We start from the raw sequence: 27813 nt of genomic DNA, 5'->3' as shown, positions 1-27813 counted from the left end.
TAGAGGCAGAAAGCAACCTCAGTCTTTCTTAATGTGTCTATTCACAATCAAAACACCTCCAGCAATGGGATTAAAATTTACATCCTTCTCCACCCAAACTCTAAGAACAGAACATGACCTTTAGGACATAATAGGATTAACCCATCACCATTAGAATAGCAAAAGTCACAGAGTTCACTACATTGCACAATGATTACATGTAAGACTTCAACAATAGAAAACATTGATTCTAGATAACATTTCGCAAGTAGCCAATTAGTAGGTTACATTACTCTTTCCCAGCTGGGTTTGTATCTTTCTTAAAACTTGCAAGTATATTCAGGAACTTTCAAAATATGGTCTCTATTGTGTAGTGCCAAAAAGACAAGTTCTTTCATACGAAAAGAATGGCCTTGGCTAAGAAAGAAATGTTTTCCTGAAGTTAAAAATAGACCTAGACTACCATATTAAAATGTTAACAATGAAGCTTAACTTTTCAGATAATACAGAACGAGAGGGGGAAAATAGAATTCAGTGTAAAAATATTCACATTAAGGTAATTGCAGCATCATGAAAGTATGCACATTCATTTTGAATATATCTTTTTAACTCAGTGGGACTTAAACCATAAGACTATGATATGAAACAGAACTGGAAATTAGGCTAGATTTTAGCCTCTACTTCTTGTGGCTTAGATAAACCACTCTTAGCATGTATTGTGCTACGCTATAATTTGGTTAAGCATACTTAGCTGATTCAGTTACTATTCCATAAATTACAAGTCATAATTGTCAGTTTACTCACTACATTAAGATAAGCACATGCCATTATGGCTTAATATAATGAATGATAGAGACATTTACCACTATGACAATTTTACCTTAATTGCTGTTAGAAGGACTACAATTAGAAAATATACATGAAATGCTTTTATTGGAATTTTTAAAGTATTAATTCAGGCGAAAGAGTCAATATGGGACAATGATAAGCTTGTAAGCCTGTGAGTCTGTACTCAGTTGTTTAAATGATTCCGAGGCAGAAATCTTAAATACAGCAAGAAAAGGAAATAAGACTTGTTTACACAGCGACCAGGATGTGGTCTCTTGAGTAAAAACTTTGGGCTGAGTAAAAACTTTAGGGATTACACTGAAATTTCAGCTGTACATAGCTATTGCCCTTAGTGGCGTGGTATCGAAGACTCCTCGCTTTCTGACTGAATTACAGAGGAATTGCAATGAGGTGCTCCCAGCCATTCACAGGAACAAACCTGTGCTAAACGATTTGACAACGCTTAGCTGTAATTTGCGTTGACAAACTTCTTCCTGCTGTCTATCAGACAACAGCGTAACTGATACAGAAAAGGAAGCGGGATGGTTGGAGGGGGGGGGGGAAACGTCACCGCCCAGGTTGCCACGGCGACTCTACTCCAGTGTTTCCGCCTCCTTAGACGCCGGGAAGGGGGCGTGTTCGCTGGAACGCCGTTTCCATGGTGATACAACTGGCTGCAGCATGTCGGATCTTGGCTCAGAAGAGATCGAAGAGGAGGCAGAGAATGATTTAGGGGTCAGTGGAGAATGGGGATGGGACGGGGGAGAGATAGATCAAGAGAAGAGGCTGGCTATAAATGACAACGGGGTACAGGAGTACTGACTGAGTCAGGAGTTGTAAACGCGAGGCTCTCCCTTGGGAACTGCTTCTCTGAGTAAAGCCCACATGGCTGGACATCTTTTCAGCAATATTATTCAGGATGAATGTTTTGCTACTAGATTCGTGCTTATTTTTATGACAGGAACGTTTGGAAGAAACAAACACAAGTCATCATAAATCATGAATTGAGCTTATTATAAACCAATGCAGAAACAATTAAAACTCAGAACATTGGGGTGGCAACAAGTCGCCAAAATATTATATTAAACCACAAATTATTTAAAAGGTGCTATTAAAATAAAAGGAACAAGCTGGTTATTTTTTCTTTTTTTAAAAGATTCAAACAAGAAAGCAGATATGTACACATTGCTTTTAAATGGGAAGGAGAACTATTCTACTTGCAGAACACATTAACTGCATGTTTGAAAGTCTTAGGTTAGAACAGAACAGAGACTAGACTAGAAAATAGACTAGAGAGTTGGAAGGAACTTTGGAGGTCTTCTAGTCCAACCCCCTGCTCAGGCAGGAAACCCTATACCATGACAGACAAATAGTTGTCCAATCTCTTAAAAACTTCAGTGTTGGAGCATTTACAACTTCTGGAGGCAAATTGTTCAACTGATTAATTGTTCTAACTGTTCAGTTCCTAGCATTAGGAACAATTTCTATTTGAAACCCTGGAAATTTCCAGAGGAATAATAGTGTTTTTGGCAACAAAAGCAAGTGTGATCTTGCAAGATCTTAAAAATACCAACATTGTTTCAGGGTAATAATAGTGTAGTACTGAACATTATAGTCTAATAACAATGTAGTATTGAACCAGTGGTCTGAATCATGATAAAGTAACTTTGTGTATTCCTATGAAACATTTTAATTCTCTAAGTATATTAATATTTAGTATGTGTATCAAGAATAGCTAAGTAATGATTTGGGGGATCCTATAGTAGCTAGAATATTGGACTGAGATCAAGGAGATGCAAATCTCCATTTGGTAATGAAGCTCATTGGACGACTGCTCAAATCAGTATCTCTCTGCTCCTTCTGTCTGCAAGGTAGTTCCTATCTGATAACATGAAGCAAGGCCTTCATGGTTGAGCATCTGAACAGCAGCGTAGAATGTCATACAGTATGGTCATTATTGTTACTTAACTAGGAATATGAAGGTGGACGCAATGAGGCTGGTGAACGGCATGGACATGGGAAAGCCAGATTACCTAATGGAGATACCTATGAGGGAGAATATGCAAATGGTAAAAGAAATGGAAAGGTAAGATTTAGTTAGAAATAATTTATTCATTATATACACTAATGAAAAAAAAATAACTGCATTTTCTTAGCTTTAACAGGAGATAAAGATCAATAACTTCAGGGAAACTCACAGTTTGCTTGTTTATTATTTATTTATTTACTTGATGGTAGTCAAGGGTAGTCACATGACTGAAGCTCTGCCCTTTTGTGCATTAGATGTTGATGCATGTATAAAACTTTGATCACACTGTCATGTCTATCATCTTGGAGGTGTTTTTTTTTTACTCCCCCTGTAGATAACAGAATTGGAAGTAACTTTGCAGGTCTTCCAAGTCCAACCCCTCTAACCTAGCAGGAAACTATATAGCATTTCAGACAAATGGTTGTCCAAGATCCTATAGATAGAAGAATCCCAAAATCAAGTAAAATCTGAGCATGCTCAATAAGCTTAGAATACAACTGAAACCCCAAAAAGAGATGGAATACAATGACATGATTGGGGCAGACTATTGTATAATATTTTACTGTATGTCACTTGTTTTGTATTGGGTCATTTCCCAAGTATAAGCATTGCAATAAAGCATTTCTGTAATGTATATGTTTCAGGGGCTATACAGATTTAAAAATGGTGCAAGGTACATTGGAGAATACCTTGAAAATAAAAAACATGGCAATGGAACATTTATTTATCCAGATGGATCTAAATATGAAGGTACTTATATTTTCTTCATTCAAATAGTGCCACATCATAGACAGAAAATTATTGAAGATGTTGGTAGCTAATAATGTTGTTAAATCAAAGGAAATTTATCTAAGTATAATTAATATGCATGTGAAAATAAGATTTCTTTATTATTTATTATTCCCTAAAGCCACAATATATTTTGATTACAATTTGCGAACAATGTGATAAAAGGGTGGGAAAGGGGTCATTAATGTTCTAGAACAATAGACAATTTTCTTCTCTAAATTATAACAATTTTTATAGTTACAAAAAATAACTGCAACTTAAATGATTTGTGCTTATTTCTAATACATAAACGTTTATGTACAGACATTTGTTTACAAAGGTTTTTAAATAATTTCTTAATTCTTTTACTCCCTCGCTCATACAGGTGTTTCTTATGTCAATTTTGATATTCCCATTGCTTCAGTAGTTTCTCTTTTTGACTTGCTTTTAAACTAGAGAATAGAAAGTTGAGAAAATAACTCTTTCCCCATTTTAGAATTAGGATTAAAACTCAATGACATTCGCCAGTATTGGACCACATCAGCAACATTTTCTCTCACCAGCATAAGGTTTCCTCTATACATGATGAAGGACATCGTATGCACCGTAACATATGTGAGGTGTATTCTTCTCCACATTCACACAGAGTATCTTCTAAAGGGAAGACCCATTTTCTTAGACTGCTTATCAATTTCCTTATGTAATTCTCTGAGAGACAGCCACAGTACTAAAATAAGAATCTAGGAAGCATTTTAAAAATATTTTTTTTAATAAAAAAGAGCCAAATTACAGATGATAATCATCATGTGTTCTGCTCTTAAATGTAAGATATTTTAGAAACAGTTACTCTGGGTATCCCAGTCCATATTCTGATCTCAACAATAGAGTTGAGCGACAGGGCTTTAGTGGTTTATGAATAGTATTGTTTTAAAAAATAGTATTTTTTTGCTTTAATAGTAAATATATATTAGGCCTCCGCAGATTAGGGCCACTCCTCTCTTACCAGCTGCATATCAACATGATTTAATAACAAATTGTTATTAATAATAATTTAATAACTAATTACTTAGAAACTAATCATTATTTTTTGTTTTGTTTTAAATGGTTTAACTAGCAGTTTGGGTATCGGATGTCTCAGAAATTGAAAATCCTGTTGGTCAAAACAATGTTATTAAAAAGATGTTGTCACTGAGTTACATCTGATAGATGAAATTTGTCTCTTAGTGTAGTGTATGTTAAAAAATCATCCATGCCATCTATTGATCCAAAGTCGATATCCTCACTTTCATCCATTTTTTTTCATATTACCATCTTTCCCCCAATTTTTAATGTTAGGTTGCTCCATGAAGTCAATTTAGCATATAAAAAGGATCACATCTTTTTAAAAAGATATTACATTCCATAGCTTTCTAACTGATAAATTGTAGCCAGAGGAACTAGAGTTCCACTGTATTCAGAGTCTAGAATGTAACCTTACACTAAGATAGAGTTTTCTCATCTGGTTGTGCTTCCTATCTGGTGTGCCTCACAAGAATCTCATCAATCTTGTAAATCTGGAAGTACATTTTTCCCTGTCCCTTTTACAGCCCAAGAAACTAGGGAGGGTCCCTTTCTGAACCTCTGACCCCACTCAGATTTCTGCTGCAGGCTAAGTTGTCTTTTATCTGACTGTTCCCTTAGCCTCATCACTTTCTTCCTGTATCTTACATACCATTACAACTTCTGAGGTTGATAAGAGCCACTTTATGGAGGAGATGGCAAGACAAGAAGTTTGATAAACAAACAAACAAATAATACTCTGATTGCCATTACTTTCCTAAGGATTCTTTTAGTTCAGTGTGACCTTGTTCTCAATCATGATAATAAAATTTGGATTGTTTTTATTACTGCATAAATTCTGTGTTCATTTCTTTAAAGTAATATAAACATTCAAATTAAAGAGTAAACACTATGGTTTATAAAGCCTATTCATTGCAGGAGACTGGGTGGAGGACCAAAGACATGGAAATGGAGTTTACTCTTATATAAATGGAGACACATACACTGGAGAATGGTTCAATAATTACAGGTTTGCTTCTTCTAGTTTCACATTTCTGTTTTACTTCTTAAAAATAACAAGTGTAGTTCTGTGTTCTCCTTCAGAAATGTTAAGCTACAGTTTCTTTCATCTTTTGAGAATATGTCTGTATAATTATTTTGTCTATTGTGAGACTAATAGACTGTAGATGAAAATGTTCTCAGTGATTTTCCAACTAGTATGGGTCGTGCATTTTCTACAGCCCTAATAATGTAATTTAATAGAGGGACCATTGACATTCATTGGTTTTTTCCTGAGCAACTGATCTCATTTAACAACAACAAAAAGTCTTAATAATAACAGAAACATTTATTATTAGTTATCTTCTTTTCTTTTACTATCTCCTATTGTCAAAAATGATTAGATTTGATTATAGTTATAGTTTGTACTATTTTACACCATTAGCCATCCAGAGAACAATGTTATTGGACAGCCATATAAATATAGTAAAGAAAGGAAGACTGTTTTTAACTGAAAATCAATATACATTACATGTTGCAGCAACCCAGTGATTTGCATTCATATTGGAAATAAATATATCTATATAACACATGCAGATTTCAATGCAGGTAATTTAATTTAAATCAATGATTAAAATCAGATTTTTTCTAACACTTAATTAGAGATAGTCCTCAACTTACAATCACAATTTAGCCCAACATGTATGTTGCTAAGTGAGAAGTTTGTTAAGTGAATTTTGTCCCATTTTATGATTTTTCTTGGCACATTTGTTAACTGAATCGCTGCAGTTTTTAAATTAGTAACATGGTTGTTAAATGAATCTGGCTTCCTCATTTACTTTGCTTGTCAGAAGGTTTCAAAAATTGATCATGTGACCCAGGGACATTGCAACTGTCATGAGTTAGTTGCCAAGCATCTGAATTTTGATAATGTGACCGTGGGAATGCTGCAACAGTCATATGTGTGAAAAAAGGTCATAAGTCACTTTTTCAATGCCATTATAACTTCAAATGGTCACTAAGTGAACTATTTTAAATCGAGGACTACCTGTATTTAATTTGCCTTGATTTAAATTAATTGATTCCTTGACAACCTGAAGAAGATTGCATGCAGGATTAAGAATAAGAATTTCTTCTGTCTTAATATGTAACAACTCTTCCCCCCCCCCTCTCCTATAGACATGGGCAAGGTACTTATTTATATGCATTAACTGGTTCTAAATATGTTGGCACTTGGGCAAATGGACAACAAGAAGGAGCTGCTGAACTTGTTCATCTAAACCACAGGTTCCAGGGAAAGTTTGTGAATAAAAATGTATGTATGTAAGAAATTATATTACTTTCTGAAAAAATGTACATTAGGCATAGAAAATAAAAGACTTTCAGCTTCTTTTGTATCTCACCCAATTTCAGTAACGATAGTACTAGTATCCAGAAGCTCATTTTGTACAAAAGACTCCAGTGTTTGCATAGTCGTTTAGATGAACAAGTATTTTTCAATCACTATTTTGAGGGAGCTTTAGAGAGATTTTGATTAGCAAGAACATATTTGTTTTATTTGCATACAGATTTCATAATGGCTGAAGTAAAAGTAACTAAGAATCCAGACCATATTAAAAAACACATTTATTGTTGCATAAGGTTTGGGGCTTCAATTTAGAAGAGGCATGATATATAAACGAGCACGTAGAAAAATGTATAAATTAAGTTAAATGAAAATGAAAGTAGGTTTCATGAACAATATGGTAGTCACAATCTTCAAGTCAGGAGCAAAAGACCTTGAAAGATTGAAGTGTTTTCTTGCTGATTTCTGAATATACTCCTTTCTAAAAAAAAAAAGGCTTTAGAAACTAATCTTTCTTCTTATACAACTTTGAAGATGATAGATGCCATGTATGGCCAGCGTAATTGTGGAAATATTTTGTGTTTTTAGAATATGAAACTGTCAAAATATTACTAATATACGTTCTTATGCTTATACAGCCACTAGGTATTGGGAAGTATATATTTGATATTGGATGTGAGCAACATGGTGAATATTGTCAGGAGGTATGTGCTATTGGATTATGTTAATCATATTAACAACCAGAATGCTCAGAATTATACTTTTGTTTTTACTTTATTTAATTCTGTCATAGTTAAATAATAAAGTAATTACTGTTGTAACAAACTGTATATTTTAATTTACATGTACTATATTTTTCAGAGTATAAGACGCTCCGAAGTATAAGTCGCACCTAGCTTTTGGGGAGGAAAACAAGAGAAAAAAATCTGGCTCTGCCTCCCAGCAATTTGCCTCCTTGCCCCAAACAGCAAACAGTACAGAAGATATACACTGTTTGTGATGTTACATTTCAGACTATACTTGTACAGCTTTCTGGAAGTATACATTATTCTCTGCTATTTAAAAGAAGATACAATAGCACTGGGTCTATTCAGATCAAGCATTTATTTTAAAAAGCTTCTTCATTTTGTTAAGTTGTCTTTAAAAAATAAGTCTAATAATTTGAACATTCTATAGGCATTTATAGTTATTGACTTATCTCCTTGCAGCAAACAGCAAGTTTCACTTTCATTTAAGCACGGGGCTCCCAATGATCAGGTGTTTCAGGCTGCAGGGATTGCCATAGCCTATTGCTACCTCCGCAAGCTCCATTTTCTCCATTTGCTGCAAGGAGGTAAATTGCTGGGAGGTAGAGGCCAAAGGGTGGGGGCCAATGGGTAGGCGGGGCTACATTTGGTGTATAAGATGCACACAAATTTTCACCCTGTACTTTTTAAAACAAGGCAAGATTTTTGAGAGCTAACGATGCTAAGATCACTTCAACCATTTGGCTGGCTTTTTTCTAGAAGAGAAAGTGATTTTGGTTTTCCTTCCCTTCCCCGCCTTTCTTTTGTAGCAAGACTTGCCTTGAATCAACAGTGACCTTGGACAAATAGGGTGGAAGGCAGTTCTGTACAATATTCACTTTTCCCTAACTTTGCAAGGTCAGTGGAATCACCTAGTGCAGGGGTGTCAAACTCGCTATGACACAAGATGTATCGCAACTTTTTTCCCCTTCGCTAAACCAGGGGTGGACGTGGCCAGCACGCGATGCATCCGGCCTATGGGTCGCGAATTTGATACCCCTGACTTAGTAGTGGTTGCATTAATTGTAATTATATTATAATTAATTTATAATTAATTAAATTATAATTAATTAAAGCAAGATTTTAAGAACGTTCCTGTTGCCACCTGATGCATCGAGAGTTTGCCCAAATCAAAAGTAACAGTTTTACAATTTTGTGTAGTTATTGAAAATAGACTGTATGCAAAAAGGCAATCCTATCTTTATTCAATATAGGGCTCCTATATGCACAAAGGAATTAACATCAGCATTTTCATTCCTCCTCCTCCCCCCTTTCTTTGTTGTCTTGATTCCATACAGAATTCATTTACTCAATTTCTCAATTCTCTTACCTTCAGTGCAAATCTGAACAAGTTACGGCATTCAATATTTGCTGTAAAAATCCATGCAAAAAGTTATTTTGTGGAACTGATGGCAAAGAATTGCCTTATGTTCAAAGCAATGAGATGCTACTAGCCACTGACATGACATATCACAAAATATGTGAGACCAGATGTCTTGCTTTGTACATACACAAATTTGATGTTTTACTGTTTTTATTTTATTGTTAAGATTTTAATTATAACATGTGTTTTAAATTGTGAGCTGCCTAGAGTTGTTTGCTGAGATGGGCAGCTATAGAAATTAATTAATCAATCAATCAAATAAATAAATATAAAGCAAGCATATCTAGTTTTCAGACACACATGATCGTTATACATCTTATCCTTTTGAACTTTTAAACTTTTGCATAATAAAAATAACATTTCATTTCATTCTTTTTGTAATTTGCTTAGCTCATACAGTACCATGCAAACAAAGGAAAGAGAAGGAGTAACAAAGAAATGCCTTCTACTCAGAATTATGAGAAACAATTAGCTATTGAAACCTCTGCCTTTTCAAAAGAGGTGCCATTTGGCTTTGAAATAGAATGATTCTGCATGATTTGCTTGCATGTGACTTAAGTTAGAAGGAAATGTTGGGTAAAAAAATCTTTTGGTGTATTAATTGGCATTATAACCACAAACAGTTATTTTAACAATTTTTTGCTTGTTTGCTTGCTTTTGTTTTAATATGATGGTTCATTTTTATTTATAGCAGAATATTTTTGCAATTTATGTTGGTAGTTCCCAGGACTTCCAGAGTGTTGAGTGAAACACAGGGATGGATTAAGGTGAATTTTAGGGACCGTGCAAGAGAAGTGTGATGTTGTTGTACAGAAAGACAAATCAATGGCAGATGGGACAGCCAATAGGTTTCTTAAAAGAAATTTCATGAAATACTGCATGACAAATATATCGAGCAGCACTTAAATATTTAAGAGATGGCATTTGTGTCACAGGACACTCTTTGTCATGTGACCCTCTTTTAATTCTCCATGCACCTAGCTGTTTCAAGGGGAAATATTCTTGAACCTTTTAAAAATATAAGAAAATGCCAGGATTCAGTCGTTACCTTTTTGTTGCTGTTGTTGAAGCATCTAGTGTGGAGTTTCTTGGTAAATATTTCCAGAATGGAGACTGGATTTTTCAGCATCATTATAAGGATATTGAAATCATAGAAACAATGCACAGATTAAAAAATGGCATCTGATTAATTAGACTTAACATAACGTAGCAAAGTAAAACAAATATTTCAAACCAATTAGTCGAAGCAAGAACTGTCACTAAATAGAAGTGACAAGGTCATAAATATAGGTTTAGACAAAACTCTCCCAGCAAATAGCTCCAATGTTTAAATGTAGAATATTTTTGGGTCAAACACAAACCAGGAATTGGTGGTATAAAGAAAATAGTCTGTTTGAAGACTCCTAACAATGAAGCAGTGAAGAGGATGGTGCTTCTGGTACATCCAAAACTGTTTGTGACATATTTTTTTGTTCTGCATTTTGTGTTATGATCAAAAATTGACCAGCAGATAGTGTACCCTTTGTAATATGCTTCTTACCAATAATTACCTAACCAATAATTAAGATGTAACATTCTGAAAACCTATCTGAGGGTTTTAGACAATTTTAAACAGTACCCTTTTCAGTAGCAGCTCCGACCCTCTGGAACGATCTCCCCGTTGAGATTCGTACCCTCACCACCCTTCAGACCTTCCGCACAGCCCTCAAGATCTGGCTATCCCGTCAGGCCTGGGGGTAAAGAGTATAATCCGCCCCCACCCGAATGTTGAATGAATGTTGCTCAATTTTAATTATACATTGTGTCTATATGTTATTGTATGTTTCCCCCTCCCATACAAGTTGTTAGCCGCCCTGAGTCCCCTCAGGGAAAAGGGCGGCCTATAAATAAACTCAACTACTACTACTACCCATGAGGAACATGAAGTCTGTTATGAATGGGTCTTCATAAACTTTTAAGAAAAGCTTTTATCACAAATAGATTGGACCTTTCCTTTTTCATTTCTATTATTGTCCTGAACATTCATCTTTCTTTAGGAGAAAACAGAAGAAGAGGAGGAGGAAGAAGTTTTGATACCAGTGGCTCCAAAATGGAAAGCAACAAAAATTACCAACCTAACACTATGGGTACCTGAAGAGCCACCTCCTCCAGAAGTAACTCCAGCAGCTGCAGAAGGCCCATCAACTGAGGAACCTGGAGTTCCTGCAGGTTTGTATTTTGTCTTATGAGCAATCCAGAAATCTTTCACTTATTTTAGAGGATGCCAATTTGATAGATCAAAGTTTTGCACACACCCAGAAAAATATATTGTTAGGGAGAATCCAGAGTCATCACTGTCATTGTTTGTATTGCCAGAAATTTGTATTATGTTTAAGGAGTAGTTATTACCAGTTTTTACTAGCATACCAATAATTCTAGATAGGTTAACTGTTTAGCTACAGTTGTAGTCTGCTTACCTTATGTATAGTGTAGATAATTGTAATGTGATCTATATGGAGTTAACCTTATATTTGATATGGAAACTGCCATTGGTGTAGAATGTGAAAGCAAAGTTGCTGATAGGAGACACTATGCATATTTTACCTCTGTTGAAGCAGGTGTACTGGTAGTCAGCCACCAAAGCAAGTACCTCATTTTTTCAGACTATAAGATGCACCGGAGTTTAAGACGCACCAAGATTTTAAGAGGTAAATTAAAAAAAAGGTTTTTGCCCTCCCCGGCCCCCAGGAGCACTCTGCAGGGCTCCCAACCCTCTGTACATCCCCCCCCTTTTCTTTTTGCAAAAAACGGGATGTGCAGAGAGTTTGGAAGGCCTGTAGAATGCTCCTGGGGGCTGGGGAGGGCAAAAATTTATTAATTTATTAATTTATTAATTTATTAATAAGATTTATAGGCTGCCCAATCCCAAAGATCTCCGGGCATCTTACAAAAAAGGAAAAGGGATAATAAAAAATAAAAAAACCAACAGATTTAAAATCACAACATGCATTCGATCTGATCGGGGCTGGACATCAACAATGAGGTCAACAGCCCCAGGCCTGCCGGAATAGCCAGGTTTTAACAGCTTTTCTGAAGGCCATGAGAGTGGGCAAGGTCCGATCTCTGGGGGTAGCTCATTCCAAAGGGCCAGAGCAGCTACAGAGAAGGCTCTCCTCGGGGGAGCCGCCAGCCAACATTGTCTGGCTGACGGCATCTGAAGGAGGCCCAATCTGTGGGATCTCACCGGCCGCAGGGAGGTATGTGGCAGTAGGCAGTCTCGCAGGTACACTGGCCCTAAGCCATGTAGGGCTTTAAAGGTAATGACCAACACCTTGAATTGCGTCCGGAGACCACTTGGTAGCTAGTGCAGCTCATGAAGGATAGGTGTAACGTGGGTGTACCTTGGTACACCCAATATCGCTCACGCGGCTGCATTCTGGACTAGCTGCAGTCTCCGAACACTTTTCAAGGGTAGCCAGTAATCCAGCCTAGAGGTGACAAGGACGTGAGTAACCCTTTGCAGTGCCTCCCGATCCAAATAGGGCCACATTTGATGCACCAGGCGAACCTGGGCAAAGACCCCCCTGGTCACAGCTGACAAATGGTGTTCCAGTGTCAGCTGTGAATCCAGGAGGACCCCCAAATTGCGGGCCCTCTCTGAGGGGTGTAAGTTTTCACCCCCCAGGATTAAGGATGGACTATCTGGGCTGTCCTTCGGAGCAGCATCCACAGCCACTCAGTCTTATCGGGATTTGGTACTAGTTTGTTCACCCCCATTCAGATCCTGACAGCTTCCAGGCATCGGCACATCACGTCCGCCGCTACACTGAGCTGGCACGGGGCAGAAAGATACAATTGTGTATCGTCTGCTTATTGATAGTATTTAACCCTGTGCTGTCGAATGATCTCGCCCAGCGGCTTCATGTAGATGTTAAATAGGAGGGGGGACAAGACCGAACCCTGTGGCACACCACATTTAAGGGGCCTAGGGGTCGATATTTGCCCTCCGACCAACACCGACTGCGATCTGTCAGAGAGGTAAGAGGAGAACCACCGTAAAACGGTGCCTCTCACTCTCACCTCCTCCAGCCGTCGCAGAAGGATACCATGGTCGATGGTATCGAAGGCTGCTGATAGGTCGAGGAGCACCAGGATAGAGGAATGTCCCCTATCCCTAGCCCGCCAGAGATCATTGGTCAGTGCGACCAAAGCGGTTTCTGTGCTGTACCCAGGCCTGAAACCAGACTGAAAGGAATCCAGATAATCCGCTTCATTCAAGGTCCTTCAGAATTGAAGCGCCACCACCTTCTCAACAACCTTCCCCAAAAAAGGAAGGTTGGAGACCGGACGATAGTTCTTAAGAGTAGCTGGGTCCAGAGAAGGCTTGTTGAGGAGGGGTCTTACCACTGCTTCCTTTAATGGTTGCAGGAAAGACCCCTCCTGCAAAGATGCGTTTGTTATCATCTGGAGCCAGCTTCGTGTTACCTCTCTGCTGGTCGAAAGCAGCCAAGAGGGGCACGGGTCCAGTAAACAGGTGGAGGCACTCATTGCTCCCATGGCCTTGTCCACTTCCTCAGGGGTGACAAACTCGAACTCATCCCAGCAAATTTGATTAAGACTCTCCCTCGGCATCTCAGCTGGTATTGCCCAAGTGGAGTCCAGGTCTGCCCAAATCTGAGTGACTTCATCCAACAGAAACTGAACAAACTCCTCAGCTCTTCCCTGTAGGGGTTCTCCTGCCTCCTCACCTTTAAGGAGGGAGCGGGTCACCCTAAACAGGACGGCTGGGCGAGATTCCACGGATGCAATAAGAGCGGAAAAATGTGAACATTTTGCCTCCCATATCGCCACTAAATAAGTCCTGATAAAGGCTCTTAATAGTGCTCGGTCAGATTCGGAGTTACTAGCTCTCCAGCATTGCTCTAGGCGTCTCTTTTGGCGCTTCATCTCCCGGAGTTCCTCGGTGAACCAAGGTGCTCTCCTGGATCCACTACTGCGGAGAGGCCTCAAAGGCGCAATCTGATCCAGTGCCTCAGCCGCCGCAATATTCCAGGCAGCGACCAAGGACTCCATCAGATTGTGGACAAGGGAATCAGGTATCCTCAGCAAGGAGTGATCTGACCATGACAAGGGCGAGGTCTCTATTCCCCTTAATTCAAGATCACTTCTCCACTGCCCCGAGAGAAATACAAGGTCGAGTGTGTGTCCTGCCCTATGAGTTGGACCCTGAACTACTTGGGTCAAGTCCATGGTTGTCATGGAAGCCATGAACTCCTGTGCCCCATCAGAGTGTTCACCAAGAGATAGCAGATTAAAGTCCCCCAGTACCATTAGTCTGGGGAACTCCACTGCCAACCTGGCTACTCCCTCCAGGAGCGCAGGCAGGGCTGTTGTGACGCAGCTGAGAGGTAGGTGTGTCAGGAACAAGCCCAATTGAACCCCTAGGTCCAACTTCAAGAGGAGAGACTCACACCCCACAATCTCTGGGGCAGGGATCAATGTTCCCTCTAATTTTTTTTCAGTGTGAGCGGAAAAGTATAGTGTGTGAGCTGCACAGTTTCATGCCTGAGCACCTAAGAGAGCCACAGTTTGAACTGCTGTCGCGTCTGCTGGACATTTGCGCAACCTTCCAAGCGTCAAGCACCAATTGCGAGCGAGGTTTCAGCCCGATGAATGCCAGACATGAAAAGTGCCACTCAAACACTATACTTTTCCGCTCACCCTGAAAAAAAAAAGGCTCTCTGCTCAGCTTTTAGATTGTTAGACTGGCTAGAGAGAGACATGGCACCAACAGGGTCCTGGGTCCTGGCATTTTGCAGGCAACCTGTCCTCTCACATTTCTTTGGAATGCAACCCATCACATGTGAATTAGATTTTGCCAATTATCCTATTAAAAGATAATGCTATTATTCTAAAATATGACTAGCTCAATATTAAAAACTGTAAATATGTAATGCTGATAAATAATAGCAGTAATTGTTATTTAGTATGATTAAAATCAGTATTGATATATCAATATAATATCTATCGAAATTGACAATATACACTAAAATAACAATACAAATATATAATGTGGAATATAAATGTAATAAATATAATATATAAATGCAACATAAAAAACTCTCCCCCTTTAAAGTAGTAAGATCAATTAAATAGTCTAGCAAGTTTGGACAATATGCTATATGTTAAGTTACTTAAGAATATATATACCTCAGAATCAGATACAACATCCACATCATTTCCAACTGAGTCAATAAAATCATACGCCATGCCAAAACTATTTTAAATAAAGATATGAAATTAATCAAGTATTGCATTTATTTTTCAAAATGAATGTACAATTTTTTTATTATTTAAGTTTTGTACCCTATCTTTTCTAACTAACGTTAACTTTAAAAAGATGTTACATCAGACTACAATACAAGTAATTAAATGAAGACTAAAATAAGTGTTTTGGCATATTGAGCTTTTTATATTTCTTTCTTATATTGCTTCCTTAGTTGAGAACTTGCTCCTCAGCTTACTTACGCATTAACTGTTTGTTGCTTTTACGGTTTATTCATTCACTGCTCCATCTTCAGTTTTTTTCACAGGGGGCACGGCTTCCTTCCTCCCTCCCTCCCTCCCTCCCTCCCTTCCTTCCTTCCCTCCCTCCCTCCACTCCTTTGGCCACCAATTTTGATCCAATTCTCTCTCTCTCTCTCTCTCTCTCTCTCTCTCTCTCTCTCTCTCTCACACACACACACACACACACACACACACACACACACACACACACGTTCTTTGGGGGGGGGGTTGAATTACTCTGCCTCACTGTGCAAAGTTGGCTCAGTATGTTTTCGGCCCCCACTTACGCCGAATCAAATCCGCAGCCGGCGGGACCAGGGGGTTGCATTTCAAAGCCGAGGTGGTGCCTCCCACTCTGCTCAGAGCACCTCAGCTGGGCTCTGGGTTACCCCTGCCGCCGCCTCAACCTCCGCCGCTTTCCTACGGCCTTTCCCGCGGCCTCAAAAGCACGGCAGAGGAGGAAGGGGGAGGGATAATGCGGGAGCCAGCTCAGGTGCTCCGTGTGGAGGGAGAGGCACCACTGCCATGGGCGGGGGCGCCAGCGGGAGCTTTGCCGGTGAAGGAGAAGAAGCAAGAGGACTGGCGGCTCATCAAAACAAGTCTGGGGAGGTCCTTTGCAGGCGGCCAGGAATCGCTGTTAGGTAGCGAGTCCTTCTTCCCCGATAATGGCTAGCCCTACAGCTCCCATCATATCTGCCCCTCCCAGTCGTAACTGAAATGCTCCGACCCTCCCCCATCCCCGTAGATCCTCCCCCATCTCCCACGGCCCCCATTCTTCCCGGTAGGCCGCATGCACCATTCACTCCAGGACGGGAGGCGAATCTGGGCCCCCATCCACTTCTGCTTCTGCACTCAGTGGAGGGGGCTCCAGGTCGCTCCCCCAGTCCTCTCATATGCAGCTGTCAGACACTCTTCTCAAACACACCCCACAATAATCATTAAAATACAATGTAATAATATAATCATTAATAAAGTTAAAAAGTGGGCACATTCTCTCTCACATTCATACCTCATGCACTCAACAAACAGGCTAAGAACGCAGTTCTTAAATCCGCAAAGGCGGTTAGCGCAAGTTCAAAGTGGCTGGGGCTGGTAGTAGTTCGTGAGGGGAGAAGGGGGGTTCCTCGCTCACGGTCTTCTCTCCCCTGCGGGGTCCAGAAGAATATAAAAAGTCCAAAGGGCTGGGGTGGTAGAGGGAATTGGCGCCAGTTGGGGAGGGGGGAGGCTCCCCTGTCTCTGTCCTCTTAGTCCCCCGTCCTCTCCTTCTGTGAGGGTCATAAGTCACCAGGCAAAATGCCAACCTACCGGCAAGGTAAAAGATCCCCATGACCGCTGCAGCACCCAGAGCGGCAAGCAAAGAAGGTCCTCGCAGAGGCGTTGTCCTAGAGGTCGAAGCAGAGGAGAAGAAGAGGAAGAGGCCGCATCCGAAACCAGGAGTGGCGGCGGCGGAGGAAGATGGACGCTTGATCACAGGGCACACCAACTCCCCAAAATTGGTGGCGCCGAAGGCGAGGCAGCTAGAGAAGGCAGCGCCGTCTGGAGAGGCGCACTCGGGACAGCAGCGGATGGCAGCGGCAGTAGCTGAAGAAGCTGGCCACCAGGTTTGAGGAAGCCGAAACTGCATCAGCCGGAGTGACGAGTAGAAAGGCTCCGCGATGGTATCACCCAAAAAGCTCCGTAGTGGTGGTGACAGCGAGGCAGAGGAGCCATGGTGGAAGAAGGAGGAGGGGGCATGCCCGGACAGCAGCAGTGGTAGTAGAGGAAGCTAGCCGCCCAGTCCACGACACACCAACATAGACTCACCGGCCCTTCTAAGGCAGCGGAACACAAACAGAGCAGAAACGCACCGGCGCTCCAGCAATGTTCCCTCTAATTTTTTTTTCAGTGTGAGCGGAAAAGTATAGTGTGTGAGCTGCACAGTTTCATGCCTGAGCACCTAAGAGAGCCACAGTTTGAACTGCTGTCGCGTCTGCTGGACATTTGCGCAACCTTCCAAGCGTCAAGCGCCAATTGCGAGCGAGGTTTCAGCCCGATGAATGCCAGATATGAAAAGTGCCACTCAAACACTATACTTTTCCCCTCACCCTGAAAAAAAAAGGCTCTCTGCTCAGCTTTTAGATTGTTAGACTGGCTAGAGAGAGACATGGCACCAACAGGGTCCTGGGTCCTGGCATTTTGCAGGCAACCTGTCCTCTCACATTCCTTTGGAATGCAACCCATCACATGTGAATTAGATTTTGCCAATTATCCTATTAAAAAATAACGCTATTATTCTAAAATATGACTAACTCAATATTAAAAACTGTAAATATGTAATGCTGATAAATAATAGCAGTAATTGTTATTTAGTATGATTAAAATCAGTATTGATATATCAATATAATATCTATCGAAATTGACAATATACACTAAAATAACAATACAAATATATAATGTGGAATATAAATGTAATAAATATAATATATAAATGCAACATAAAAAACTCTCCCCCTTTAAAGTAGTAAGATCAATTAAATAGTCTAGCAAGTTTGGACAATATGCTATATGTTAAGTTACTTAAGAATATATATACCTCAGAATCAGATACAACATCCACATCATTTCCAACTGAGTCAATAAAATCATACGCCATGCCAAAACTATTTTAAATAAAGATATGAAATTAATCAAGTATTGCATTTATTTTTCAAAATGAATGTACAATTTTTTTATTATTTAAGTTTTGTACCCTATCTTTTCTAACTAACGTTAACTTTAAAAAGATGTTACATCAGACTACAATACAAGTAATTAAATGAAGACTAAAATAAGTGTTTTGGCATATTGAGCTTTTTATATTTCTTTCTTATATTGCTTCCTTAGTTGAGAACTTGCTCCTCAGCTTACTTACGCATTAACTGTTTGTTGCTTTTATGGTTTATTCATTCACTGCTCCATCTTCAGTTTTTTTCACAGGGGGCAGGGCTTCCTTCCTCCCTTCCCTCCCTCCCTCCACTCCTTTGGCCACCAATTTTGATCCAATTCTCTCTCTCTCTCTCTCTCTCTCTCTCTCTCTCTCTCTCTCTCTCTCTCTCTCTCTCTCTCTCTCTCTCTCTCTCTCTCTCTCTCTCACACACACACACACACACACACACACACACACACACACACGTTCTTTGGGGGGGGGTTGAATTACTCCGCCTCACTGCGCAAAGTTGGCTCAGCATGTGTTCGGCCCCCACTTACGCCGAATCAAATCCGCGGCCGGTGGGAGCAGGGGGTTGCATTTCAAAGCCGCCAGTCCTCTTGCTTCTTCTCCTTCACCAGCAAAGCTCCCGCTGGCGTCCCCGCCCATGGCAGCGGCGCCTCTCCCTCCGAGCTGACTCCGCTCGGAGCACCTCAGCTCAGCTGGGCTCTGGGTTATCCCTGCCGCCGCCTCCACCTCCACCGCTTTCCTACTAGCTCCCGCGGCCTCAAAAGCACGGCAGAGGAGGAAGGGGGAGGGATAACGCGGGGGCCAGCTCAGGTGCTACGCGTGGAGGGAGAGGCACCACTGCGGGAGCTTTGCTGGTGAAGGAGAAGAAGCAAGAGGACTGGCGGCTCATCAAAACAAGTCTGGGGAGGTCCTTTGCAGGCGGCCAGTTCTAGGCGCCTGCAAAGAACTTCCCCACGTTTGCTTTACAGAAAACTCTGTGCGGCAGATAGAATCTGCTGCGCGGGCTTTTCTTGCGAGGTGCGCGGCCGCGCAGGTGCGCACCTTAGAGGGAGCAGTGCGCTCCAGCACAAGCCCAATGGCTTCCTGCAGCTCCCTGCGGTAGCGGAGCCGGGTTACGGTGTTCGTAGCAGGAGTTGTCCGGGAGAAGCAGCACCGTCCGAGAGCAATGCTCCTCCTGGTAGCTGCTTCTCCAAAGTCCTTTTATATTGATCTTACAAAGCCTTCCCTTCACCGTGGTTCCAAGGCTTCGGCTCCATATATTTTTGACTGTTTTCTCTCTCGAAACCTGAGCGGTAGAGCTCAGGCAGCCATCTTCCTTGTGCATGCGTTGATATTTTTGTGAAACATGGGCCCTTTTTCACTGGTTTTGCCCTCCCCAGCCCTCAGGAGTACTCTACAGGCCTCCAAACCCTCTGCGTGTCCATTTTTGCAAAAAATTGAATGCGCGCGGTGGGGTTTTGCAAGGCCAAAAATGCCGTAGTCAGTGTTTAAGATACACCCAGATTTTTTTTGGCGGGGGGGGGGAAGGTGCATCTTTGAAAAATACGGTACTTAACCACCAAACTATATTCAGGTTTTTAACTATGACATATAAGACATTAGTTGAAGATCAAGATGTCAAACTGACTCTTTATAGAACTATTTGAGGGTTAAGTGAATCACAAGTGGTCCTGCTGTATATTGCTGGATTTATATATGTCATTTTATACTCATATGGATCTTGTGATAATGTCTGAATTTTAGAACATTTTATCCTTGAAATTACATCTTTTGAAAATCTCCCCCTTCAATGAGATCTTTTCATGAATTTTGATAGCAGTGGGAGAAGAAAAAAGCCAGACTATCCTTTTTTCTTTAATGTTTTTACATTACTTTAATCAATTGCCTTCCCCCCCTCTGTGTTAGGAATATCTATTGTATTTGTCTTATAAGGAAAAAGACTTTTTTCCATCTGTTTAGAAGGAGAATTTCATGTCATACATTATTAATTAAAAGAAATAGCATGGTATTAAGTAAGTCAGCTATTACTTGCTCTTCTAATTTTTCCTTCCTTTCTCCACACCTTTATTTCAGCTGGCGAGGAAAGTGCTGTTGAAGCACACTCAGAAAGTCCTGAGGCTGTTGCAGAAGCAGGAGAGGCCTCCTCACCAAAAGATATGGAGGAAGAAGAGGAGGCAGTTAAAGATGACCAAGCAGATCAGGGTGAGGGGAAAGGGAGAGGGAACATGCAGTGAATAAGTAAGCTGGTTACTCAAAAGAGACTTCTGCTGCTTAAGTATTTATACAATTTATCTCCTGCTTTTTGATTAAATGATCTACAATACAACATCTAATCTAAGATAGGACCACAATAGGCTTCCCTTTCACTTCCCTGTCCAGGACTGCTGGCAATGTTAGTTAGTCTTTCTGTTAGGAAGGGGAATCTCTTCTTAGCATACAGTGGGGCAAAAAAGTATTTAGTCAGCCACCAATTGTGTAAGTTCTCCCACTTAAAAAGATGAGAGAGGCCTGTAATTGACATCATAGGTAGACCTCAACTACGAGAGACAAAATGAGAAAACAAATCCAGACAATCACTTTGTCTGATTTGGAAAGAATTTTTTTGCAAATTATGGTGGAAAATAAGTATTTGGTCACCTACAAACAAGCAAGATTTCTGGCTCTCACTGTAACTTCTTCTTTAAGAGGCTCCTCTGTCCTCCGCTCATTACCTGTTTGAACTTGTTAACGGTATAAAATACACCTGTCCACAACCTCAAACAGTTACACTCCAAACTCCACTATGGTGAAGACCAAAGAGCTGTTGAAGGACACCAGAAACAAAATTGTAGACCTGCACCAGACTGGGAAGACTGAATCTGCAATAGGCAAGCAGCTTGGTGTGAAGAAATCAACAATGGAAGCAATAATTAGAAAATGGAAGACATACAAGACCACTGATAATCTTCCTCGATCTGGGGCTCCACGCAAGATCTTACCCTGTGGGGTTACAATGATCACAAGAACAGTGAGCAAAAATCCCAGAACCACACGGGGGGACCTAATGAATGACCTGCAGAGAGCTAGGACGAACGTAATAAAGGCTACCATCAGTAACACACTATGCTGCAAGGGACTCAGATCCTGCAGTGCCAGACGTGTCCCCCTGCTTAAGCCAGTACATGTCTGGGCCCGTCTGAAGTTTGCTAGAGAGCATTTGGATGATCCAGAAGAGGATTGGGAGAATGTCATATGATCAGATGAAACCAAAGTAGAACTGTTTGGTAGAAACACAACTCGTCATGTTTGGAGGAGAGAGAATGCTGAGTTGCATCCAAAGAACACCATACCTACTATGAAGCATGGGGGTGGCAACATCATGCTTTGGGGCTGTTTCTCCACAAAGGGACCAGGATGACTGATCCGTGTACAGGAAAGCATGAATGGGGCCATGTATCGTGACATGTTGAGTGCAAACCTCCTTCTCTCAGCAAGGGCATTGAAGATAAAACGTGGCTGGGTCTTTCAGCATGACAATGATCCCAAACACCCCACCCAGGCAATGAAGGAGTCTCTTCGTAAGAAACATTTCAAGGTCCTGGAGTGGCCTAGCCAGTCTCCAGATCTCAACCCCATAGAAAACCTTTGGAGGGAGTTGAAAGTCCGTGTTGCCCAGCAACAACCCCAAAACATCACTGCTCTAGAGGAGATCTGCATGGAGGAATGGGCCAATATACCAGCAACAGTGTGTGCCAACCTTGTGAAGACTTACAGAAAACGTTTGACCTCTGTCATTGCCAACAAAGGATATATAACAAAGTATTGAGATGCACTTTTGATATTGACCAAATACTTATTTTCCACCATAATTTGCAAAAAAAATACTTTCCAAATCAGACAATGTAATTGTCTGAATTTGTTTACTCATTTTGTCTCTCATAGTTGAGGTCTACCTATGATGTCAATTACAGGCCTCTCATCTTTTTAAGTGGGAGAACTTGCACAATTGGTGGATGACTACCGGTAAATACTTTTTTGCCCCACTGTATTTTCATGTTGAAAGCAAAAAAGTAGGGATAATCCACTATGAGCTAGCAACACTTAGAGAGAAAAAAAAATCAAAAGGCAAAATGAATCCAAAGACCACTTCTGCATGCTACATTGTCTTTGTACAGTGATCTTCACATATTACAGCCTTTTTGTGTGTTTTAACAAGATTTTTTTCACCTTTATTATTTTTATAAATAACTCAAGGTGATAAACATATCTAATTCTCCGTTCTCTTCCTATTTTCCCCACAATGACAATCTTTGAGATGAGTTGTTGCCGAGAGAGAATTATTGGCTTAAAGTTATCCAACTGGTAACTTAAAATGCTTGAACATGATAGAGACAGCTAAGATTTTTTGTTACTTTGTAGAAATGACAGAACACTCTTGCTATATTGGAACCTTGGATTTTCCTCGCCCCCCCCCCCCTTATTGAACCCTGTGGGACAAGTGGCACCTATAGTCGGCAAGCCTTTATTTAGCCTTTGGAAAAGCTGCCACATCATCATCCTTCAACATCTCTAGAAGGAGAACACACAGAAGAGCTTAATGGAATTAAGCTAGTTCCAACTGCCATTCAAGATGGCTCTGCACATAGATGAACCCTGTGGGGCAAGAGGCATCTATAGTTGACAAGCCTTGTTACAAATTGGATTGAAATGTGAAAAGACTATTATAGACAATTTTATACATTCCCATAAAATACCGGAGGAGACAGCTAGGCCCCTGGGGGACCCATGGATTACTATCCCTGCAGGAAGGAGGAGGAGGAGGCGGAGAAAACAGAGGGACAGGAAGAGAAAGAGAGGATATCGTGCATGGTTGTTTTTTTAAGCTGAGTAGGTTCCACACAAGCCTTCAATTCCAAGTATATTTCTTACCAATGCAAGATCTCTTACTAATAGTGGCACTCACTCCTATCATCATGAAGTGCTTTGAGAAATTGGTCTGCTGGCACATCATTTCTGGTCTTCTGCATACATTTGATAAACACCAGTTTGCATACAGAAGAAATAAATCTACAGAGGATGCTATAGCCGTCATTCTTCACACTGCTCTGATTCATTTGGAACAATGGAGGGGGGGGGGCTATGTGAGGATGCTTTTTGTAGATTTTAGCTCTGCATTTAACACAATAATTCCACATAGACTAGTGCCTACATTTATGAATCTTGGGCTTTCTTATTCAATCTGCCTTTGGATTATGGATTTCCTGTCTGGCCACTCTCATAGGGTCAGATTAGGTAATTATATCTCTTCAGACCTTATTCTTAACACTGGTACACCACAGGGTTGCGTGTTGAATCCCTTAGTCCTTATGTGCATGTCTGCATTTCCACTTACGTTAGTAATACTATTACTAAATTTGCAGATGATACAACCGTGGTGGGACTAATCTCCAGTGGGGGGGATGAGTCTGCCTATCAAGATGAGGTGGAATGGTTGCAGCACTGGTCAAAAGGGCCCAGCAGAGAATATACTACCTGAGAATTCTCAGGAAACAACAACTGAATGAAAAACTGCTGTTGACCTTCTACCGCTGCACCATAGAGTGTATTCTAACTTACTGCATCTGTGTATGGTTTGCCAATTGCACAGTGGCAGATAGGACAGCACTACAGAGGGTCAACATCATTGCCCAGAGGATCATTGATTGCCCTCTCCCCTCTTTGTAAGAGCTTTATAACTCCTGCTGCCTTAAGAAAGTTCAAAACATTCTCAAGGATCCATCTCATCCTGCACACTTTTTTTTTAACTATTACCATCTGGCAGACGGTACAGGATAATAAAAACAAGGACAAACAGGGTGAAAAACAGTTTCTATTCCAGGGCAATGACCATATTGAATTCTATGGTATAGTGCAATATCGGGTTTTCAGTTTCAATTATATAGAATAAGGGACGTATGTTTGTGTTTTTATTTTTATAATTGTAATGTGCACTGAAGACGACATATAATTTCGTTGTACCATGTACAATGACAATAAACTAAACTAAACTTTGGGTCTCTAGGCTTGGGCACACAACCAAGTCTTCATGGCCTTATGAAAAGCCAATACAGGTAGTCCTTGAGTTATGAATATAAAGGAGCCTGCCAAGGATTCATGTTATTCAAACTAGTGGTGTTTATCCAATACCCTCTAATACCCATGTAGCTGCATTCTGCATCAATTTTTATGTTCCAGCAGGCAGTTTTAACTTCATTGTCTCTTCAGCTGATAGACTGTAATTGCTCCTGTTCCCTCTTTTTCCTATTACTTCTCCTCCACCAGTCATTAATTATGGAAGGCCAAAGATACAACATGTTCCCATCTTTCTTCTTGTTGAAAAACTGTACACAAGACAATGCTAATGGCTTAGAATGTCTGAAAACTATTTAGAGAAAGTGCTGTGATTTTTCAAAATGGTTCTAGTCCACCCTACTTGAATTAAGAGGCACCATCTTGGGAAGCTTTTTGCTGTATACAAAGAAAAGGGAAGAAGGTGAAGAAACTGCAGTTCGGGCAAGGACAAGATCACATGGTGGTGCCTGCCATCTTGGATTTTTGCTTCTCCTTCCTTCCTTCCTCCCTCCCTCCTCCTTTGATGACTCTGTTTATGTAATTCAAAACTGTATTGTTTTTGAATGGGGCTGTAGGAATTATCCTTTCTGTTCCAGAATCATAGTATTGGAATATAGCATTGTACAAAACTGTAAAACCAAATATTTACTAATAATCAATGAAACAAAACCTTTTTAAAAAACCTTATAATTCTATAATTGAATACCATTCCTTTCCTTATCACCTGCATTTAATCTTCAAATTCCTGCTTTCTCCAATACTTTCTTAGCATTTTAAACCTATTTTCCTCCAGCCTTTCTTTCCTATTTTGTAACATTGTCTATGTTTGGTTTTAATTTAAGACACCCAAGGAACTGTTTTCAAATTCTTTGGTTTGAACAACTACTTATAAAACTGAGAATTCACAAATAACAATGTTGCATTTTTAACTTTAGTTTGTTCTTTTTTCCTCCAAAACCATAGCTGAAGAAAAGGAAGAAGATACAAGAGAATCTGAACTCCAAGAATAATGGACATAACGTAAATTACAAAAACATGGAAAGAAATTAGTTTTAATTCAGTCACACTAAAGTTCATTAATTGAGAATTTGAACACGTTTTGAACTCTCTCACTGAAATCATTGGTTAATTTTGTTGAGTATATGACTTTTATTTCTTTAGTTTATTAGTTGGTTTGCTTGCTTAGTGTTTGAAGCAACAGACTTGCTTCTTTTTTTATCTGAGATAAGATTTCCACTTTGATCTTTACTCATTCCTGGCCCTTTTCTTCCCTCCCTGTCCACTCCACCTAAAAATATTAAATGCTATCTTCTCTGAATAATTTTCAACACTTTTATAAAGTTTGTTATGCATAGTTTAATGGATCAATAAAATTTACATTGACTAAATTATATTGACTTATTTTTCCTCCTAAATAATTTTATTTTTTTTCACTTTCTGTTCTTTTCCTTCTGGTCCGATAAAATTACAAATACATTCGATTCAATTTTCTGTATATCCCTCCAAGAGATTTTGTACAATTCCAAACCAAACTCTTCTGCTAATTATGATTCTAAGGGAATTAAAATTAAACCCAACCAACTTCAACCAATGGTTTAAAATGGTTGAAAGAAGATACACAGACTGGTGGGAAATAAGCATGGGAACAAAAACCAAGATATCTTCTTGGCTCTATCAACATTCTGCCTTACTCCAGTTACATAAATGTTCCCAACATATTCCATAGCACTTACAGGCAACCCTTAATCCAAAACAGGTAACGTGTCCATTGCAACAAGTGACTCTGGACAGCATATATCCCAAGGGTGGGTTTCAATTTTTTTTACTACTGTTTTGGTGGGTGTAGCCAGGTGGAGAGGCATGTGACTGAGTGACTTGATGTCATTCATGCACATTCACATGACATCCCACCAAGTGATTAATTTGGTTCCCATAGTGTTTAAATTCATGATTCTTAAGAAACATCTTAAGAAACCCCAAAGACAAAATCCAGCTAGAAAACCAAGGAGTCTATGAAATACCATGCAAAATCTGCCCTGCAACATGCATAGGAGAAATGAACAGGAGAATAAATGCATGCATCACAGAACACAAGAACGCAGTAAGAAAAAAAAGAAAAAAATTTCCTCCCCTTTCCAGCACCTTAAAGGACAAGAAATTAATTTTGAAGGAACCAAATTAATCTCCAAAACTGAGCACTTCAACAAGAGAATAATTATGGAAGCTATCGAAATAGAGAAACACCCCCACAACATGAATAAATGTGATGATACCTCCCGCCTACCAGACATCTGGAAACCCGCACTAGTCAACAAACGAGCCCCACCCACCACCCAGGCCGTTACAACACAAAACAATGGACACACAGCCAGCACCAATCAGCACTAATCTACCAATCATGATACAACCACACAGCCAATCAATCCACTTACTGAAACAAAGCCAACACTCCACACACTCCCACCAAGATTTATAGAAAGATGGCAGCTCCGACCACATATATATATATATATACATACGAGCTGGTCTTGTTGTATTTTGGTCTTTTCCCATGTAAGATTGAGAATGTCTTGACAATGTTTCGGCGAAGTCTCACTTGCCATCTTCAGGCTGGTGCCTTTGGCTTCATGCTTGTGCGAGCAAAGTGTGATCGGAGCTGCCGTTTTTCTATAAATATAGGTGGGGATGTCTGGAATGTTGGCTTTGTTGCTTTAAATGGATTGATTGGTTGTGTTGTCACATCTTGATTGGTTGATGGAATTGATGTTTGGTGAGGGTAATTGATGACCAAAAAATATCCAACATCTTAAGAAACCCCAAAGACAAGATCCAGCTAGAAAACCAAGGAGTCTATGAAATACTATGCAAAATCTGCCCAGCCACTTACATTGGACAACTAATAGAAGAATAAATGCACGCATAGCAGAACACAAGAATGCAGTCAAAAAGAAGAAAAAACTTCCTCCCTTTTCCAGCACCTTAAAGCAACAGGACATGAAATTGATTTTGAAGGAACCAAATTACTTTCCAAAACTGAACATTTCAACAAGAGAATAATTATGGAAGCTATCGAAATAGAGAAACACCCCCACAACATAAATGAACATGATGATACCTTCCGCCTTCCAGACATCTGGAAACTAGCCCTAGTCAGTAAACAAGTCCCAGTCACAAATACCAACACTCGGACCCAGAACAACACAAGACACCATCCCCAATCGCCCTCACCAAACATCAATTCCATCAACCAATCAAGATGTTACAACACAACCAAACAATCCATTTAAAGCAACAAAGCCAACATTCCACACCCACCCACCTATATTT

The 27813-nt window shown here is 40.1% G+C and overlaps 1 protein-coding gene across 1 annotated transcript; it reads left to right on the top strand.

Moving 5' to 3' along the window:
* Positions 1-1459: 1459 nt before the first annotated feature.
* On the top strand, positions 1460-25874 carry RSPH1 (radial spoke head component 1). Its single transcript, XM_087721705.1, has 9 exons — positions 1460-1542; positions 2780-2893; positions 3481-3586; positions 5582-5672; positions 6821-6956; positions 7625-7690; positions 11192-11363; positions 20470-20598; positions 25450-25874. The coding sequence occupies exons 1-9, from the start codon at positions 1489-1491 to the stop codon at positions 25494-25496; spliced, it is 915 nt and encodes a 304-aa protein (XP_087577831.1). The 5' UTR covers positions 1460-1488; the 3' UTR covers positions 25497-25874.
* The last annotated feature ends 1939 nt before the right edge of the window (positions 25875-27813 follow it).

Source organism: Thamnophis sirtalis, unplaced genomic scaffold (assembly GCF_051295495.1).
Source record: "Thamnophis sirtalis isolate CommonGarterSnake01/CBP01778 unplaced genomic scaffold, rThaSir2_p1.2 scaffold_8, whole genome shotgun sequence".
Classification (NCBI taxonomy): Eukaryota; Metazoa; Chordata; class Lepidosauria; order Squamata; family Natricidae; genus Thamnophis; species Thamnophis sirtalis.
Note: the sequence above shows the minus strand (reverse complement) of the source record. Positions and strands in the feature narration are given on the sequence as shown.

Bases quoted from the DNA above. Each gene is read 5' to 3' on its own strand.
- RSPH1 (XM_087721705.1), top strand. From the start codon at position 1,489: ATGTCGGATCTTGGCTCAGAAGAGATCGAAGAGGAGGCAGAGAATGAT. The intron at 7,691-11,191 runs GTATGTGCTATT...ATCTTTCTTTAG, and splicing joins ATGGTGAATATTGTCAGGAG to GAGAAAACAGAAGAAGAGGA. The intron at 20,599-25,449 runs GTGAGGGGAAAG...CCAAAACCATAG, and splicing joins AGATGACCAAGCAGATCAGG to CTGAAGAAAAGGAAGAAGAT.